The following is an 18,985-nucleotide window of genomic DNA, read 5'->3' as shown; positions in this document are numbered from 1 at the left end:
TCTTCTTTTCTCAATATTATTTATATGATTTTAATAAAATATCTAAAAGTACGTACAATGAAATAAATACGCTACACAACGATCGTTTGAATAAATTAATATACTCTGAGCGAACACGGTCGTATATATCGTTAAAAACTTACAAAATAGAAAGAATGCTATTTTCATAGAATAATTCACAAATAATAGTTTGAACTAACGCTAATTATGTACTAATTAATTAATGATTTCGAATTTTCTTAGCGTCATTTTCTTTTGAAATTAATTTTGTAATTTAATCAATATATAAGAAGCATTCGACCCTCTAGGTATTTTTAAATGAATACATGACAAAATTTTAATTTCTTGTCTTTGCACAAATACGAAGTAAGTTCGTTTCTTAAATTATGTTATATACCATCGAATGTACGACTTTTTATACAACTTAATCAGCTTTTTATCTCGATTAGGAAATGCAATGCATATTTTATTTTTGGACATTTAAATATTATGACTTATATTTGTATATAGTTTTTTTTATTTCTATTTACATAACACATTTTTTAATAGTTTACAATTTTAATACATTGAGTAACATAAGTAATTTAGTATGTTCTTTGGTTTGTTCTTTGTTAATTTTGCAATAAAATTTTCGATTTTATATTGTTTATATTGGATTCTTTTTGCTTTTTACATATTTAGTAATTAAATCTATATATTAAAAAAAATATATCACAAAATATAAATGTAAAATGCTAAAATATTTTTGCAATATATCAATACATCTTAAGCACTCAATGCATTAAATTGTCGTTTTTTCAGAGTTTTTCTCAACATGTGTACTGATAAATTGTAAATAATTTTATATACAAGTTGATAGTTGTTATAATAAATTTGATTTTACATATTGCAAGTTATTTGATATAGTATCGTTTATTTTGTATTATATGTTCGCGTATCATAGCGATATAGAATCATCAGGCTCCAATGTTGATCTGTCACAAGAAGAATGCAGTAAAATTAAATAGCGAATTAAAGAGAATATTGTATCTTCTGTTATATTTAAAATTTAAAAAATTTATTCCGCGGATATATTTTTTTTTTCTTATATTACTTTATTTATTTAGCACCTTAAATTTTCTAAACGTTTTTATGTTTACAAAAAAGTTACAAAAGTTTTTATCAATAGTATAGAACTTCTGACTTTTATTATAGTATACGATAGTACTCTTTGGTTGTGTATTACAATAGGTTCTATATAATTATCGTTACCATTTCGTCTCTCTTCAAAAAATTTGTAATTCGGCTAATGTGAATGATACAGTTTACTCGAGTGTTTAAATAACCATTAAAGGATGCGTAGTAGGGTTTTCCACCATAATAAGTAGAAAAAATGCGACGTTCAGTCTTTTGTGCGCTCGGACGAGGTTGTACATTTGCCGAAAATGTTCTTTTTTTGCACGATTCTTAAAAATTTGTGTTAAAACCGTATGAAGATTGTTGAATAATTTTTTTCGAAATTTAAATACATTAATGGTTAGGGCCTGAGATACACTACTCGATGTCCGATGACTTATTTATTCCTCCTTATTTTCGAACAGTTACCTTAAATATTTAGAATACTAAAATAAAAAATTTAAAAATGAACCGGACTCACGTAACGTTATATATATATATATATATAAAACATTTTTCTTGTTAGTTAAAAAACATTCGAAAATTGATTGATCGTTGAGAAAAGTAGTTGCAACGTTACGTTAATCGATTTTAAGTGCAATTTTAAATAACATTCTTAGAGATTCCTATATTGTTGGGCATACGCCTGCGAGGACTTGCCCGTAAGCACGTTCGGGATTCATATGGATAGCTTTCATGTTGATATGAATGTTTTTAATACACCCGACGTATTGTGATTGCGAAGTACTTCCTCGTAATCTTTTTCCAAGCATCGGATGACCGCCAATGAAGATCGGATGCTTGGATAGTACACCCGCTACATTTTTACCACCGATTCCTGGCTCGGCTGCTTTGTAATCGACTGACAAAAGCACGGCATTCTTCTGTTTAACAGCTGTACAATGGAAATGCAAAACGTTATTTACTTTCTTTTGCCCTTTAAGAGCTACAATAAAATATTACCTCGAATATTGTGCCAATTGCCGTCGCACAACGAATTCGGTTTCGTTGGCTCGAACGAAGTTTCTATCGAACCTTTTGCTGTTTTAACAAGAAACTTGACCGTTCCATTGATCATTTCTAAGACCAAATAATCCCGTTTGCCATGGACAGACAACAAATGACCAGACGTCGAACGTGGTTTAATGTCCATTTGGATATCGACTGTTCTACCAACTGTGAATCTATCCACTAAAATTGTATTGCACGATTAGAACTTAGATCGTTATATACAATTTTATTAATGTATATTATTTAAAAATATATGTACGATATGCACCTGCTCTGAACAAATTGCTACCATTACCCGGATAGAAGAACAATCCCTGTTCGATTCGTTCCGAACATGGAATCACGCCCACTTTATTTATAGGCTCACCAACTGGTTGTCCATTTACCATAAAATTACCTAAGCATCCGTTGAAGGTGTGATTCATACCCTGAAATTAATAACCAGATTTTTATTAAAAACGAAGAACTTATACTATAGATATATTGTAGATAATTACTTACTATTGTATTAAAAACTTTGGTGGACATATCTTGCAGCACTCCACCAACATAAAACGGTGGACTAACGTTCATAGTTTCTACGATCCCTTGAGAGTACCCTGTAACTGCTTCATCTTCGTCTACGATAAGTTCCCCGTAGTTTCCTTGCCTTTTAAATATTACGATGTGCCATTCATCGTCGTTTATTTTTTTATCGCTAACTAACAAAGCTGGTCCACTTCCGCAATCAAACTTGTAATTAAGCTTTAAAAAAAGGGGGGGGGGCGGATAATTGCAATTCACTTGTTTACGCATGATGCAAGATAATTCTTATTGACGTCGAAATATACGAATACGTTTTATCTAAAGTCTATTTTTCCGAAACAATTTCGATTACCTGACATTTTGATCGATGTGAAATTTCATACTTTACCTTCCCGTCACTGACGTACACGGCGATTAAATTCTGATTAGTAAGGTCCGACGTGTAGAAAATAATTCCTTCGTCAGCCATTGTTTTGATACCGATTTGGAAATCGTAATCATTCTTGTATCTGCCGTTCAGTGATCTGTATTCCAATCTACTGTTTCTCGCAGTACCTGCAAGTGACACGTTCTTTCATCGAAACTTCTTCGTTTCTTCCATTTTTTTTTTAAAATATCATGCCAAACGCATCGTACCGAAACGCCAGGCATTTTCCATATTTGGATCGACAGCCGGATAATATGGCAATCGACATTCATCGACGTACAACGGTGTCGTTCTTTGAGTCGAAACAGTAGCCTGTGTGGTTGTAGTTAAATCACTGCCGCCGCGTCCTTCTACCATAGGTTCCTCATCATCCGTGTCCTTGTCTATATCGACGTCGATGATGTCTAACGAAACGGAGCAATAAATTATAGATTAGATCGCTGCATCGTTATTATTATTATTCATGCTGTTATCTACAACATTCTACTCACTGATCTGAGTAGATACTTCGACGTTATCGTCCGTACTTTCCGTAGGCAACAGAGGAGGCGGCATATCCGGTTCTGGCTCAGGTTTAGATAGCGCAGCTATAAGTATAGCACATTTATATTTATATATATACATATTTATATTTATATTTATATATATATATGTGTATTTATATTTATATATAAATATATGTATTTATATACTTATATTTATATTTATATTATATATATATTTATAAATATATTTATATTTATTTATACGTGTGTATTTATATTTATATTTATATTATATATATATATATATATATATATTTATAAATATATTTATATTTATTTATACATGTGTATTTATATATATATATATGTTAAAATAACATTTTTAATGTTTCAACTCATCAATTACTTACACGATGGATCTCCCAGCTTGCACTTGCCAAGAAGAGCGTGAGGCCTTTCCGTTGTGTTCGCGAAATTGACGATAACTCCGTTCAATGTTGCATCTCCGATACAACCGACAAACGGTGTCATGGCACCGGTCTGAGGGATGCCGAAGACAGTTGGCAAACCGCCGATATACAAACTGCCATAAGGTATCTCCAACGGCGGTGTTTCCAAGTCGAAGCTGTAATTCTTAATATCATCGATATCGAGCTTCAAAGAATCGCGCGAGTGCGTAGCTATGACTACGTGCCACTCGTTGTCGTTGAACTTGATGCCCGTGGAAGTAGTTCGTAGTTCGTCGCCCTGGCTGTTGAAAACGAGAACACCGTCGATCAGCGACAAGTAGCTGACCACACCTTTCTCGTGGTCGGTCACGTAGAAGATCAGACCATCGTTCGCCAAGGTCTTGAATTTCAGGTTCACCTGAAGGCTGCTCGGCACGGAGATGTTGTGCCATCTTACGTAGCCGGGTACGTTCTCCTCGAAAGATACCAAACTTGCAAACTAAAGAAAGAAGAGAAAACTGGTCTAATTATACATACAGTGGCATTGCTATAGGTAGGTTTATGCTTCCTTTTACAATTTATACTTTAATTAATTACAAAAACGTGTTACTTTTAGAGGGAAATGTTACATTACCCGCACTGGGCAAGCAGGAACCACACCAAATGCTTGAATGTTACGGGTCAAGTCGACTATGGTGTCTAAAATAACCACCTCGTCGATGCAACCTTCGAAGCCCTCGTTGGTCACCGGCTCGTAAGGATGTTTAGCATTCGGTGGATATCCTCCGAAGTATATGTTATTCGAGGACACCAAGTTCTTGTTGTTTCCTTCTGCTTTCTTCTTCACCACATCCATACCATCCACTTTCAGAACGCCCGCTTTCTCGTACCTAAGGGCTTCCAGGCTGTGCCAATTCCCATCGTTGTATCTGTTCGAGGACCTCAAGGTGGTTGCCCCTTCGCCAAGATCGTACTGATAGATCACGTAGCCCTCTCTCATTTCCAGCGACAGGAATTGCTTGCCTTTGCCCATCAAGTAGATCAATCCATTCTCCGCGAACGTCTTCAGGTTCAATTTAATGCTGAACTTCTTGCTGTCTGGCGAAATTTGGAAGTCTCGTTTACTTAAAATCGCGTAGCCGTGTTTGTCGAATCTGTAACCGGTGCTAGGTTGGAAGTTGATCAATTTGTCCCTCTCCATCGCGATCTTCTCGTTGTTTTCACCGTCGATGAAGTTCCAGAAGGAGACCGGAGTGTCTTCCCCTATCACGAGATCTTCCATTTCACCTTCGAACGAGGATGCGGTCACGGCGTTCTGCATGTTGAAGGACGATGGATAACCGCCCACGAACAACTTGGACTGTTCCTGGTCCAAGTCGAATATCGTGTGCGATCCAGGCAACACGTGCCCCTTCTCGTAAAACTGATCCTTCCCTTCACCGATATCCTCGCGGACGATCAGTTTCACGTTGTTGCCGGTCCTCTCGACGATTATCTGACGCCAGACGTTGTCCGACACGAATTTATTGTTGATGATCTTTTCCGGCCCGGAGCCGAAATCGAGGATCAGCACCGGGTAACCGCTCTCGATCAGCAGCGCCATGAAATCGTGCGTCTTGGAGCGCGGCAGCTTGGCGTTCTCCTCGTTTCCCAGATAAAGCAGAAAACCGTTCGTTGTGTTCGTTCTGAAATATAAAGATATCTTAGTGGACGTGGCCAGTAACGGGAGATTTTCAGGATTCTTCAGCTCGAGGGTGGTGTTCCTGTAGAAGGTCAGGCCGACCTTCCGACGATCCGCAAGTTCCCTGGCGTTCGCGATCTTGTTCTTCAGCGACTCGATCTTGCTCTTGAGATCGTTCCCGCTGGTGTCAATCGACTTCTGATTAACGTTCAGGTCGTGCAACAGTCTCATTATGCTCGGCAAGTACTTGTCGACGCTGTCCAGCTGTTTCCTCGCCTGGGATATGTCGCGAGTCAATTCCGAAATGTTCTTCGACAGCTGTTTCGTCTCTCTCAGATCTTCCGGGATTTTATCGACGATACCGTTCATGTTGTTCACGGAGAGCCTGATGTTCTTCTCCACTTCTACGACCTGACTCATAGCGTCCCGAGCCACCGTCGAAGATGGCGATTGAATGTTCGCCAGGATCTTCTCGATGTAATCCAACAGCTTGCCGTTGTGCTCGTTCTGCGCGGAGATCACGGTGGCGTTCGTTTGAGCGTTGTTCAAATCCCTCTCTGGCTGGCCGGTCGTCTTCGACAGAGTACTCTGCGCTGAGTTTAACAAATTCAACACCGTGTTCCGGGAGTCCAACATCCTCTGCTCGACACCGTCTGAAAGACCAGTCGCGTTGTTTGCCGCGTCAGTGGCGTTGTCCGCAGCCTCGCGGGCTGCCTCTATCGCCGTTTCAATGTTCCTGTAGGCGGAAACAGCTTTCACGGCGTCGGTGTTCCTCGTGTCGGTCAAAAGGCTGTCGAGATCAATGGATCGATTGTAAAGATGCTCGGCGTGCGTCTGTGCGTTTTGGACCGGGGTGAGCACGTCCAGCAGCAATTCGTTGTTTTCCTCGATCGTCCTGTTCAACACGTCCGTCGAGTCGTCTATCGCGTTTACTTTCAACGCCTCCGCGTTGTAACCCGCTTCGTTGAGATACCGACTGGCGTTTCTATTCAATTCCTCGCCAGCCAATAAATCTTCCTTCGCCTCGGCGGTCGAGTTTTTCACCATGTCGAAGTTCCCGGTCTCGGCCGCGAGTCTGTTCTCCTGATTCAGCCTGTCGACGAGACTGGCCAGCTCTTGAGCCTTCCACGTAATCTCGAGCAGGTCGTCCATCTTGTCCGACACGTTTCGGATCTTGCCGCTGAGGCCATCAGCGATGGACGACAGATTGTCGACTGGCACGTTGTACTCGTTCATTTCCGAGACGAGGATATTGGCCTGATCGGCCTGGTCCGTCGCACGATCGCGGAAATTCACGAACGACACCTCTCTGATCTTTTTTAGAATGTCCGCAGCCTCTTTCAACGCGCTGTCCACCTTGGCGCCGGTGCCTAACTCAATGTTCAGAGCGAGGGACTCCACCTCGGAAACGGTCGATCTGACCAAATCAATCTCCTTCATCACATCTTCCTCGAGAAGGTTCATGTTCTCCAAGTTACTTTCCGCCGCGAGCTTCCATCTCACGCTGTCCTCCGCCGTGTAATCGATCTCGCGTTTCTGGTTCGATACCTCTGACTCCAGCCTCTTCACTTCCTGCTGCAGCGGCAGGAAGTTCACTCTGCTGGGATCTAAGAGCTTCACCTTCGGATAGAAATCGTTTACCGTGTCGTTGATAAACTTCAGCCTTTGATTAGTGAAATAGCTCTCGGCCACTGTGTTGAACTCCGTGAAGACAGGATCTAACAAATCAGACAGCTCGTCGGTAACGTCTAGCAAGTTCCCGGTGCAGGAGTCGCAAGCGAAGCAACCTTGCCCCGGGATCAACACGTTCCTGTACGGGCAGTGATCGCATTTCTCCCCGATGACGCCCGGCAGGCAGCTGCATTGGCCGGTGGTGGCGTTACAAGACACACCGACCGAGTATCCGGTGTTACATTCGCAAGAGGTACACCCTTCCGGTCCGTAGTTCCAGTAACCTTGAATACACTGGTCGCATCTGCGTCCAGTGACGCCAGGTTTGCATCGACACTGGCCTGTCGCTTCGTCGCACTGGCTGCTCTCCGAGGCGGTTCCGCATTCGCAGGCTTTGCAACCCTCGCACGTGTCGTAGCCATAGTGATTCTCCGCGCAACGATCGCATTCCTCTCCAATAACGTTCTCGCGGCAATAGCACTGGCCGTTGTAACTGTCGCAGTGTTCCATGCCACACTCTTTGCACGAACAGGTGCGACAGTCCTTCCTCTCGACCGCGTCGCCGAAGAATCCTGGCCTGCAGAGGTTGCAAGCTTCACCGTAGGTGTTGTTCAAACAACGCAAGCATTCGCCGGTTCTGGAGTCGCAGGCATCGATCTCGTTCGTGTCGATGTTGCCAGAACATTTGCACGGTTTGCAGTAATCGCCGTACGACTCGGGATTCCCGTAGAAACCGGAGCTGCAGGACTCGCAGCGAGCGCCGTAGTAACCCGGAAGACAGTCGCAGCTGATTTTATTCCCTTCGTCGTTCACTTCGCAGCCGGTGGCGAAATTGTTGGCCGGGAAGGGCAAAGGACAGGCGCAAATGAGACAATCGGTGGGAGTTCCTCCGGTGGCATTGCCGTAGTAGCCTTGCTTGCAAAGCTCGCAATGGTCACCCGTGGTCCCGTCTTTGCAGTCCTGCGAAGGAGAGGTTATTTAAAATATCTTTAGATTTTCAGATGGATGTCGGTTAGTGTAATACCTAGAGTTTAATATATAATTTATAATATATAAAGATAACATTTATAAATATATTTATATTTATGTTCATAAATTTTATATTTATAAAATATGAATATTATAAATTTTATATTTATAAAAACTATAATATTGTGAATTTTATATTTATAAAATATGAATATAGTTTTTATAAATTTTATATTTATAAAATATGAATATAGTTTTTATGAATTTTATATTTATAAAATATAAATATTATAAATTTTATATTTATAAAAATTATAATATTATAAATTTTACATTTATAAAATATGAATATTACAAATTTTGTACCTATAAAATATGAATATTATAAATTTTATATTTATAAAAACTATAATATTGTAAATTTTATATTTATAAAATATAAATTATAAATTTTATACTTATAAAATATGAATATTATAAATTTTATATTTATAAAATATAAATTATAAATTTTATATTTATAAAATATGAATATTATAAATTTTATATTTATGAAATATGAATATTATAAATTTTATATTTATAAAAATTATAATATCGTAAATTTTATATTTATAAAATATAAATATTGTAAATTTTATATTTATAAAATATGAATATTACAAATTTTTATATTTATAAAATATAAATATAAATTTTATATTTATAAAAATTGTAATATTATAAATTTTATATTTGAATATTAATATTAATATGAATATTATAAATTTTATATTTATAAAATATAAATATTATAAATTTTATATTCATAAAAATTATATTTATTATATTTATATAATATAAATATAATATAATATAACGTATAAATTTAATATACAATTTATTACATATTTAATAAATAAATTTCGCTAAACGAAACTGACTCGTTCGAGCGTATTTTTACTTTAGATTCATCGATCAAAACTATTGAATTAACTTACTATGCACAGGCCAGTTTCGACGTCGCAAGTATCTGCATGTCCGTTGCACTCGCAACGAACACAGTATCCACCGTGAGGTCCAGACTCTACTCTGTAATATCCCGGTGCGCATTCCTCGCAGGAGAGACCTTGATAATTCGGTGGACACTGACACTGCTCGACGCTACTGGCTGGGACGTTGTACTGCGGCGAATAGTTCTCTGTGGTCACGTCCAAAGTCACGTACGACAAAGATGCTGCTATGCTAGGACTCCAATAAGCAGCTCGGATGTGTATTCCTCGGAGATCCTCGAGCACCACCATCAACTGTTCTCTCGTGGCGCTCAGACGACTCTCGGTAATGAAGTTCGTTTCGATTAGCTCCACGGACGCTTCGAAATTCGTGAACGACGGCGGTTGTTCCTCGGCGTAGTGAAGCAACGTCGTATCGGCACCTTGGAGGACCACATCAGCCGCGCTGATCGCCTCGCCGAACGGCCCGGTGCTGTAGTGTACGGTGTAATTCAGAAATCCTCCGTAGGAAGTCAACTTTTTCCACAGATAAGTCTCCGGCGCCGAGAAGTAAATGATTCTCCCGAACGTGTCGTTGGTGGTGAGACCGACGGAGATACTCGTCGAGTTCAATTCTTGGGGGATCGTTGCCAAGTACGTGAGATTTCCACTTTTCTCGTTGGACATTGCCAACTCCCAGTTAGTCATGTCGGACACCTGAGCTCTGTACAAGTTGGCCGACGCGCACCTAGTAGTTTTTCCAAAACAGAAACACTTGGTGCAACCTTCCTCGTTGTCCTCTTGAATGTCGAACGTACCCTCCTTGCACACGTCGCAGGCTGATCCTTGGACGTTCTTTTTGCAGAAGCATTCAGCGGTGTATTGGTCACAGATATTCGCGGTGGTTCCCCTAGTGTCGCAGTCGCATTTCTCGCAGTGGGGGAACTGCGAGTAGCCAGGTCGACACTTGTCGCACTGCCTTCCCTGCACGTTCTCCTTACACCGGCAGGTGCCGTTTAGAAAGTCGCATTGCAGGTCACCGTCCACGACGCCAAGTGGGCTGCAGTTGCATTCCTCGCAGCCGTAGATCGGATGGAATCCGTATGTTCCCACCTCGCACTCGTCGCAATGTTTGCCAACGACCTTCGGTGGACAGATACAGGCGCCTGTTTCCGGTTCACAGACCGTGGGACAGTTGCAAGGGCTGCAGTTGGGGAACCCGTAGAACCCGGTTTTGCAAATTTCGCATCGCCTACCAATAATGTTTGGTTTACACGGACATTGTCCGCCGAATTTCTCACACTCGAGGCTCACGGATCCGTTGATGTTGCAGTTGCAGGGTAGAGCACGGTTGTTGTAGTTGGTCGTTAAGGAGAAGATCGAGTCGCGGCACAGGCCTTCCTCCGTGGCGTTGATATGGAAATGATTGTACCCGCATTTCTTGATAAACTCCTTTGTCTGATCGAACTGAATCTTCTTCAAGATCTTCTCGTTGTACTGCTCCGTTGGGATGACTAGAATGTAGTCCATCCAGATACCGTTGCCGGCGCTCTCCTTGAAAGTGATCATAAAGTTCTCGATCAGTTGAAACCTGATGTTGCCGTCTTCCTGTTTCACCACGCTGCGACATCCGCTGTTGCTGGGACAGTGGGGAACGGACATCTTTGCCTCGTAGAATTTGCCATTTTGTAGCAACACGTCGAGCTCGTATTCCGGATAGTTCGGTTGATAATATTGCACGACAAAGGTATAATCTCCAGGCTGTAACACTTTCGCGTGAATGTCTACCATTGTGTTCCTATCGTCCAAGTAGATCAACTTCGTGCCATTGTCGTAGATTCCGAAAGGTTTAACGTCCGACTCGGGGATCGTGCTGCTGGTTTCGAATTCGATTTTCTTCGCGTCCGCAGCTTGCGGGAACTGACCTCTCACGCATTTCCCGTCCTTTCTCACGCATATTGATTTTGGTTTAACATAATCCAAAGACCACTGATTGTATGGAATGGCGACGACGGAATCGATGGCTACGTTCGAAGTGGGCTCTCCGGTTAAAACCAAGCTGACATAGTTTGAAGGGAAATTCATCGTGGCAACTCTGCCGTAGCTATCAGTTACTACCTGTCTACAAACACTGGTATACTTGCAAGGATAAAGAGTAGCTTTCCCTTTGCCGACAGTGTTCGCCTCTATCAGAAGCGTTGACGTGATGTTCTCGTCTTTCGGCGTTACGTAAGTCACCAGCAAAACGTGCAGGCCTGGTTTTGAGATTCTTAAATCAAAGTGTATCTCTTCTTGTCTCTCATTGACCAACGGAACTTCAACCTTGTCAATTTCCTGCAGCACGTCCCTGTCCATGAAATATTCGGACAGGGGGATTCTGACGTTATTTTCGTTGAGAAATCCACCAGCACCGTGAACAGAATCGAATCTCATCAGATCGGGATAACCGTAGTGTCTACAGAGTCCTTTGTAACCAACCTCGCAAGGGATATTCACGTCTTGAGTTAGAATGGTTGCTTCGTAATATTCAGACGGAAGCAGCACGAAGTAGTCGAGGAGAAGATTCTTCTTAGTTGCAATACTAATGGACCAATATCCTGGATTCATAACCATCGCCGAAGGGAGATTACCTTGGGCTCCGGCGACGGTCACAAACGATGGTTTCACGGTCGGTTTGAAATTCACCTTAAACTGTTGCTCTACCTCCGATGGATTTTCAGGGGTGATGGTGATCGTTCCAAGAATCGGCTCGTTACTCGGATTCACGTACTTCAAAACCATTCTATAGAGGGACGATTTCTGAATAAAGACGTTCAAAATGATCTCATCGCGAAGAACAGAAAACACGGCGTATCCCTTCCAACTGTATCCTGGAAAGAGATCTTCGACGAAACCGTAACGAACGGGCATGTTATTAGGCATTTTCCCATCCTCTGCCTCGTACTGGAATTGATGAAGGGTCGGGAAATAATGGGCTTTCAATGGTTCTTTGCAGGTCAGACCTGTGACGCGTGGCTGACACTGACATTGGCCAGTTTGCTTATCGCACACCGGGTTTACAGAACCACCGATGTCACAAGCGCAGTCTGAAACAGAAAATGTTCGTCATTTACATTTGTTGAAATAATTTTCGTTACCAATGCATAAATTTCATACCTGTACAACCGAAGAAATTGCTCTCTTGAAGATTATATGTACCATCCACGCACTGGTTGCAGCTCCTGTCAGTTACTCCAGGTTTGCAGATACATTGACCACTCTTCGTGTCACATTCACCGATATTTCCAATAACACCTGGTATATTGCACTGACACTCTTAAAATACAATAAAAAAGATTTGGTATAGATTACTGTCTATCGCATTATCATCTTGCTGATTGTATTGTGAAAATTTCGCTGTTATATTTACCCTCACAACCCTGAGGATTGTAGGACTGCAGATTCCAATAGAGCGGCTTACACTGGTTGCAGATTCTACCTTCGACACGATCCTTGCATTGGCAAAGCTCACCGGCAGGTAATGAACCACATCCCTGGAATGTTTCTACGACACCTGCTGGGTCGCAGTTACAACCCTCGCAAGTGGGAAAATTGTAAAAGCCCTCTTTACACTGGTTGCACCTGGCGCCGTCGAAATTCTCCCGACATTGACATTTACCCTCCACGTCGCAAGACGCGCCAATCGAACCGTGGCTGTCGCAGTTGCAGGCTACAGTTACGATAAAGGACTATCAATGGACTCAAAGGATCAAAGAATGATCACTACTTCACTTTTCTTTAAGCTACGGGAGAATATAGGATAAATTATAAAACACATACCAGTCTATCATAGAATGTAGAAATTAAAGTATACGATATTTAAAAAAATGTGGGATTGCATTTAGCCTGAAAGGTGTCTTGAAAAGTGATTTTGAATGGTCAAAATCTGTCCTTTCACTTTAGGAATGTCTTGCAAGTAATTCGCAGAATTAGCTAACATTCCCCTACTACAGTATTGAAAGCAGAGTAGGAGGAATACTATAAGCTCTCGAGCTTAAGCTGAACGTAACCAGTTATAAATAGAAATCTTATGTACCTATACATTCTGGGTACATGTAATACCCAGGGCTACACTGACTGCAAGTTCTTCCAGCGAAATTAGCCAGGCAAGAGCATTTTCCTATGGCGTCGCAACTAATTGAGGATGATCCTATTAAACTGCAGTTGCAAGGCCTGCAATTTGGAAATCCGTAATACCCGTTGATACATTGATCGCATCTGGGACCACCGTATCCTTTTTTACACAGACAGGAACCGTTCGATTTATCACACACTCCAGGCTCGGTTCCCCGTGTATCACAATTACAGACTAAAAGAATAATACTAGTTATACTTGTCTCATCTTGAAATCGTAATTTGTTGAATACACTCACATGTACAGAGAGGATAATTGTAGTAGCCGTCTTCGCAAATGCTGCACGTTCTTCCACCGTAGTTGTTCTTGCAGGTACAATTGCCAGAAATGACGTCACAGTTATCATTGAGAGATCCCAAAGGATTGCATTCGCAGGCTATAAATTTTGTTATATAAATCACAACAAAAATTGCACGATTGCATAATGAAATTCATACTTGTTCTATTTACTCACGTAAACAATCGGGGAATTTATAGTAGCCCTGCGCGCAGAGGTCACAATAATGACCGGCATAGTTCAACTTGCAGGGACAAGATCCATCTATGGCTTTGCAATGATCTCCATCTGTCCCATTGCTGAAACACTGGCAGGGAACACAATTTGGATAGCCATAGTATCCAAAACTGCAACTGTCGCAATTAGGCGAAGTGTACTCTTTTCGACACTCGCATTTCCCGGTGGCATCCGCGCAGTTCCCGGTCAAGTTTCGCGCGTTACATTGACATGCTGCGAGAGAAACGAAAAATCAAATGACGATTGCGGAAGAGATTCACTAAGAAAATCGTTCCCTCAGTGAAGTCACTGTAACTCACGTTGACAGACATCAGTTGCGTTCAAAGGTTTATCTTGCGGCCTGTAGAACGTTGGCTTGCACCGATTGCAGTTGATTCCTTCGGTGTTGTGCCGACAATTTTTACACACACCGCCACCCTCGTAGTTGCCGTGAATATCCAAGGACAGGTGTTTCTCGTCGATTTCCGTACTGTATTCGCACTCGTCCGTGTGCCCGAAACAGTTGCAAGCTGAACAAGTAAACGGTTTCTTATTTCGTGCAACGAAACAACCTTGCGCTTAAAGTAGACGAAAGACGCGCGTCAGAGAGAGAAAGAGAGAGAGAGAGAAATTATTCTCACGTTCGCAAGTGAACTTCTTAAACGCTGTGGACTGTCGCCACTTCTTTTGCTCGAATCCTCTGCAACAAGTCGCACACTGTGCACCGCAAGTGTTGTGTTGACATCTGCAAACGAGTTTCTTCGGCATTTTTGGATCCAGTATGTCGCAAGTGTCCGCGTGGCCATTGCACATGCACCGACCGCCAATACTGATATCTTTGACGGAGTAAAAATACTGAAACACAACAATTCAACAATTCAATTGTTATTGCTCTCCTCGGTATCGTAATCAACGATAAAGTTCGACGAATTTCGAGAACGCTTACCCTCCTGGTCACGGTCGGATCCTCCCGCACCAAAGACATCAAATGCCCCAGTAGATTCTTCGTTCTGAGGAAACGGAAACGAACGTTCGTTGCTCGTGTCCATTCTTGCAACACGGTTGAATTGAAGTAATGCTTCGCGGACGGACGGCTATTTAGAATTGATATCGGTATTTCACCACCCTCCAGTGGCACGATCTGAGAGTATTCTGTGGTACAGATGACACTGTCGTCCCTGGTTATGGGTTTATAACTATCCACACCAAAATACGTTAAACAATCGTTTGCTGTATCGGAGAAGTATTGCCAGGGGGACCAGGTCTTCCCATAATCTTTGGACTTTTCGAGCACCCAGAGTCCGGGTCTCGGCGAATTGCCCATTTTTAAGTAGACGTATGCCACGTGAAATTCCTAGAGAGAAAATTTCGTTCAATTCTTTTTACTCAAATCGAGGTCAGTTAGGAATGAACAGGATTAGACAGTTTTATTTTCCAGAAAAAGAAGGATAAAAAAAAAAGGGTAAAATGAATTACAATTATTCGATGGAAGATGGTATTTAACATCGATACGTGGAACTTGTTAACTTAGAACTTAAGAAGATATAACACTGGGAGGGGAAAAAAAACAAAGAGAAACATGTGTGTCGAACTCGGGGTTTTTGTACCTCCTCTGAAAATTCCCGAGCACGTAGCCGAGAACACACGAGAGGAAGATCATGTTAGCGCGGCGTAAATGAGTTCTTCTAAGAAGCTATTTAGCGGAAAGACAATAACACCAGATTTGCAACGAGAACATGCATCCATAGTACATGCACGTCGAATTTTAATTGTAATTTTTTTATTAGCTATACATCTTTTAGCATATTCTGGATCTCTAATTTTCAATGAAAAAAAATAATTCAATGAAAAGTGAAATATCGAAATAAAATCATTTTGAAATTCGTCCAAAATTCTGACATCAACGAAACGAACGGACAGAATGTCTATTCGCTGTACCATTTACCCCGCTCCCTAAAACCCGCGTTTTCTATTGTTCTCCGGAAATAATGCGAAGATAATTCTTTCCCGCTCTGCAGGAAGACGCCTACTACGTGATAAAGCAATTTGTTACAGATAAAATACTTATTCCACAGGCTCATTGTTTCCTGTTGGTGTCAATTCTCTTATTCTCTGTTTACTCATTTTTATTTCACAACACACGGCCGCTCAGTTGGACGAAAACAAGAAGGAATAATTGATCAAATATATTGTCTGTATTGATAATTTTGTTTAAGCTTACTTGTCCAAAATTGATCGTCAGGTTGACTTCGTTGTACTTCATTCCTCTGGAAAGTGGTGGTGATTGCCACCAGGTTTCCATACCGTCGACTGCATATTCTGGAGGATGCCTCTTTTCCGGATTGTCCACATCACAGTAATCGCATACCTAGATCATTATCAACAATATTTCTTCAATTTCCAAACTATATTAAATTCAAGCGCGGAAACAAGTGTTGGAACGAGAGGAATATATCGTCAGTCAATTAAGACATCGATAGTTGAGACAAATAAGCATGTATTCGCTATTCATTCAGAATCATTGTTATTGAGATGTATCAATATTTTACTATACATTTCTACGAGTCGCATATGTGTGTATTTAAATTGTAGTTCAATGACTTAACATCTTCGAGATCCCAATGACAGAGTTTTATAAATTTTTTTCTAATTAAATGTTCCATGTAATACACGATATGTTCGATTACAAAATGCGAATAATGATAAATCATTTTTAGCGATTTATACAAATGGATCGGATTCTTTTTTTTTTTTTTTTTTCTAAGAATCTTTGTAGGACAGTTCGGTCAGTTTGGCCGTTTGGAATTTGAAAAGACAAGATGGTCAAGTGTTATCAAGAGGTCACCCTTATCAGAAGCTCCTTATCAGCCCTCTCATTTCTAGTCTACATGGCACTTTCTTTCGCCCGCATAAGTAAGTAGAGATATACGTAATGTCATAAAGTCGAGCAGCCATTGACCATTTAGAGGCTCCCAGATTCATGAATCGTGCAATGGTATCAATTACTTCATGGCCAGCATGAAAAGCAGTGAACTATTAGAACGAATTGAGTGTAAAATGTACGCGAGAAGAGAGCTATTCTAAATAAGAAAATGTCGACCGATTGTTTTTAAATATTGCGCGACTATGAAATCGGTCATTTAATTTATTATTTCCTGCTTGATTAAGGGAACCCGGTTCTGTGATATGCTACCAAGAAACACAAAACGATCAACGAGCACCAACGATAAAATAGTCGGAACAAGTTCTTCATTGATTGCGGACCCACATATATGTTTTCAATGAATTTTTAAAAACATTTGCAACTTAGTGAACAAGTAGCGAATTTAATGAAACATCAGCTCAGAGCTATCTTGCACGATCTGCAAAAATTCTTTAGCTTGATATATCTATTATCAAACTGTCTTCTCATGTTAATGTTCAGGGGTAATTCTCGATGAAGAAGATTGCGATTATCCACTCAGATTACAATTAGAATTACCAGGTAGCATTACATCGACTCCAAGAAACCTTACTTTATCGTCACAGGGAATGTTATACGCAGACGAAATAAAATTTATTTTAATTCAATCAATTGCAAGCGATTTTTTATCGAAGTTGCTGTGACATTTTGCAGAATCTACTGATAACGATCGTTAGACATTTATGAATTTTTATACATTAAGAAAGTAATCATAAATTCTATTAGATTTATCGAAATAATTAGTAACATTAAATATTTTAAGTGATGATAAAGAAAACAGAGGTGAATTATACACACGTAATATGTTGTTTGTATGAATTACTGTTTAGTATTAGCAAGCCGATTAATGAAAGGCGTTCCTTCACGTATGATTTCATTCACGCTTCTATAAGCGATTAGTACGATCTTTTCTTATCGTAACAACGATAAGTTAACACGTGTGTATCAAACCTATATTTAAGCAACATATGAAGACGATAGAACATGATTGAACAAGTTAAAATTATACATTGTAATATTAAAAATTACAATGTACAAAGACAGACTACAATTTGTTTGATTCAAAATTTATAAAACCACTAAACTGTAGATAGGAGAAAAAGTAAGTTGAGTAAGCAGATGATTGTCTAAAGATTGATAAACTCTTGGACTCAAAGGACCAAAGTAGATAAAAATTAGTTCGAGACAGCAACATGGCTTATTCTATATATCAAGTAAATGATTCAAAGCAAGTGATACACGTATTTTTGATAAATATTAAATAACTTCAATAGTGAACGAATTACATCGAAGTAACTATAATAGTGTGGATTTTTGAAATTTGATGATTAAAATTCAAACTCGTTTCTTGGTTCTTAGTTTCACTTTACATTGCCACAAGATAATTTTTCATTCATAACTGAAATTAATAAGTAAATGGACAAACGAGACAAAAATGGAGCAAGTAAAAGAGATAAGCGATTTAAAGATCATTGTGGATCGCTGTGTTCCATGAAAGATATGTGGAAAAAACAGAAAAGACACGAGTATACCTACCTGACCCTGTATCAGATTAATGTCCTCGTGCTGATCAGCATTCGCGCCGACGAGCTTGCAATAGAGTTCCGGGCCGGGGGTGTCGACGCCACACGTGGCTGATGCGATGATCTCCTTTCCTTCGGCTAAATTGAAATACGGTGGCGTCAGGATTTCGTTTCTCGTTGGGTGGACCAGCAAGCTGGCCAACGAAGCGACCAGCAACCACCTCGCCATCCTGACAGTGGACAGATCGAGTCCGCCACCGTTGGCACTTCTGGTGGTTCGTCCTTTAACACGGCGTATACTCTCGAAACTACTCGCGGTCCCGACTATTCTCCTTCTCCCTTTCTGTTCTTTCCTCTTTCCCTCTGTCCCCCTCTCACTCTCGTTCCCTCTTCGGGAGAATGCGGCGAGAGAGATGCAAAGATGTTGATGAAGCCTGAGCGGCTTCTCGGTTTGGACTGACAGGCCGGAGGTCATCGAGGACCGCCGGT

The 18,985-nt window shown here is 40.6% G+C and overlaps 1 protein-coding gene across 1 annotated transcript; it reads right to left on the bottom strand.

Moving 5' to 3' along the window:
- Positions 1-1,267: 1,267 nt before the first annotated feature.
- Positions 1,268-18,967, bottom strand: LOC122530153 (laminin subunit alpha). The gene is made up of 20 exons (XM_043656856.1): positions 18,510-18,967; positions 16,233-16,379; positions 14,958-15,365; positions 14,653-14,866; positions 14,332-14,541; positions 13,973-14,245; positions 13,757-13,894; positions 13,420-13,692; positions 12,754-13,053; positions 12,501-12,659; positions 9,354-12,430; positions 4,687-8,364; positions 4,014-4,551; positions 3,610-3,705; positions 3,328-3,522; positions 3,080-3,246; positions 2,668-2,910; positions 2,435-2,594; positions 2,119-2,346; positions 1,268-2,050 (listed from the first exon to the last, which is right to left on the bottom strand). Exons 1-20 carry the CDS (start codon positions 18,723-18,725, stop codon positions 1,782-1,784), a joined length of 10,989 nt encoding a protein of 3,662 aa, XP_043512791.1. The 5' UTR covers positions 18,726-18,967; the 3' UTR covers positions 1,268-1,781.
- Between the last annotated feature and the right edge of the window lie 18 nt (positions 18,968-18,985).

The sequence above is a fragment of the Frieseomelitta varia genome, unplaced genomic scaffold (genome assembly GCF_011392965.1).
Source record: "Frieseomelitta varia isolate USP_RPSP 00005682 unplaced genomic scaffold, Fvar_1.2 scaffold_331, whole genome shotgun sequence".
Taxonomy (NCBI): Eukaryota; Metazoa; Arthropoda; class Insecta; order Hymenoptera; family Apidae; genus Frieseomelitta; species Frieseomelitta varia.
The sequence above is the reverse complement of the archived record's forward strand: the minus strand, read 5'-3'. Positions and strand labels throughout refer to the sequence as shown.

Excerpts from the sequence above, each read along its gene's own strand:
- LOC122530153 (XM_043656856.1), bottom strand. The coding sequence starts at position 18,725 with ATGGCGAGGTGGTTGCTGGTCGCTTCGTTGGCCAGCTTGCTGGTCCAC. Across the intron at positions 2,911-3,079 it reads TGTACGTCAGTGACGGGAAG|CTTAATTACAAGTTTGATTG; the intron begins GTAAAGTATGAA and ends CTTTTTTTAAAG. Across the intron at positions 2,595-2,667 it reads CCAAAGTTTTTAATACAATA|GGTATGAATCACACCTTCAA; the intron begins GTAAGTAATTAT and ends TATTAATTTCAG.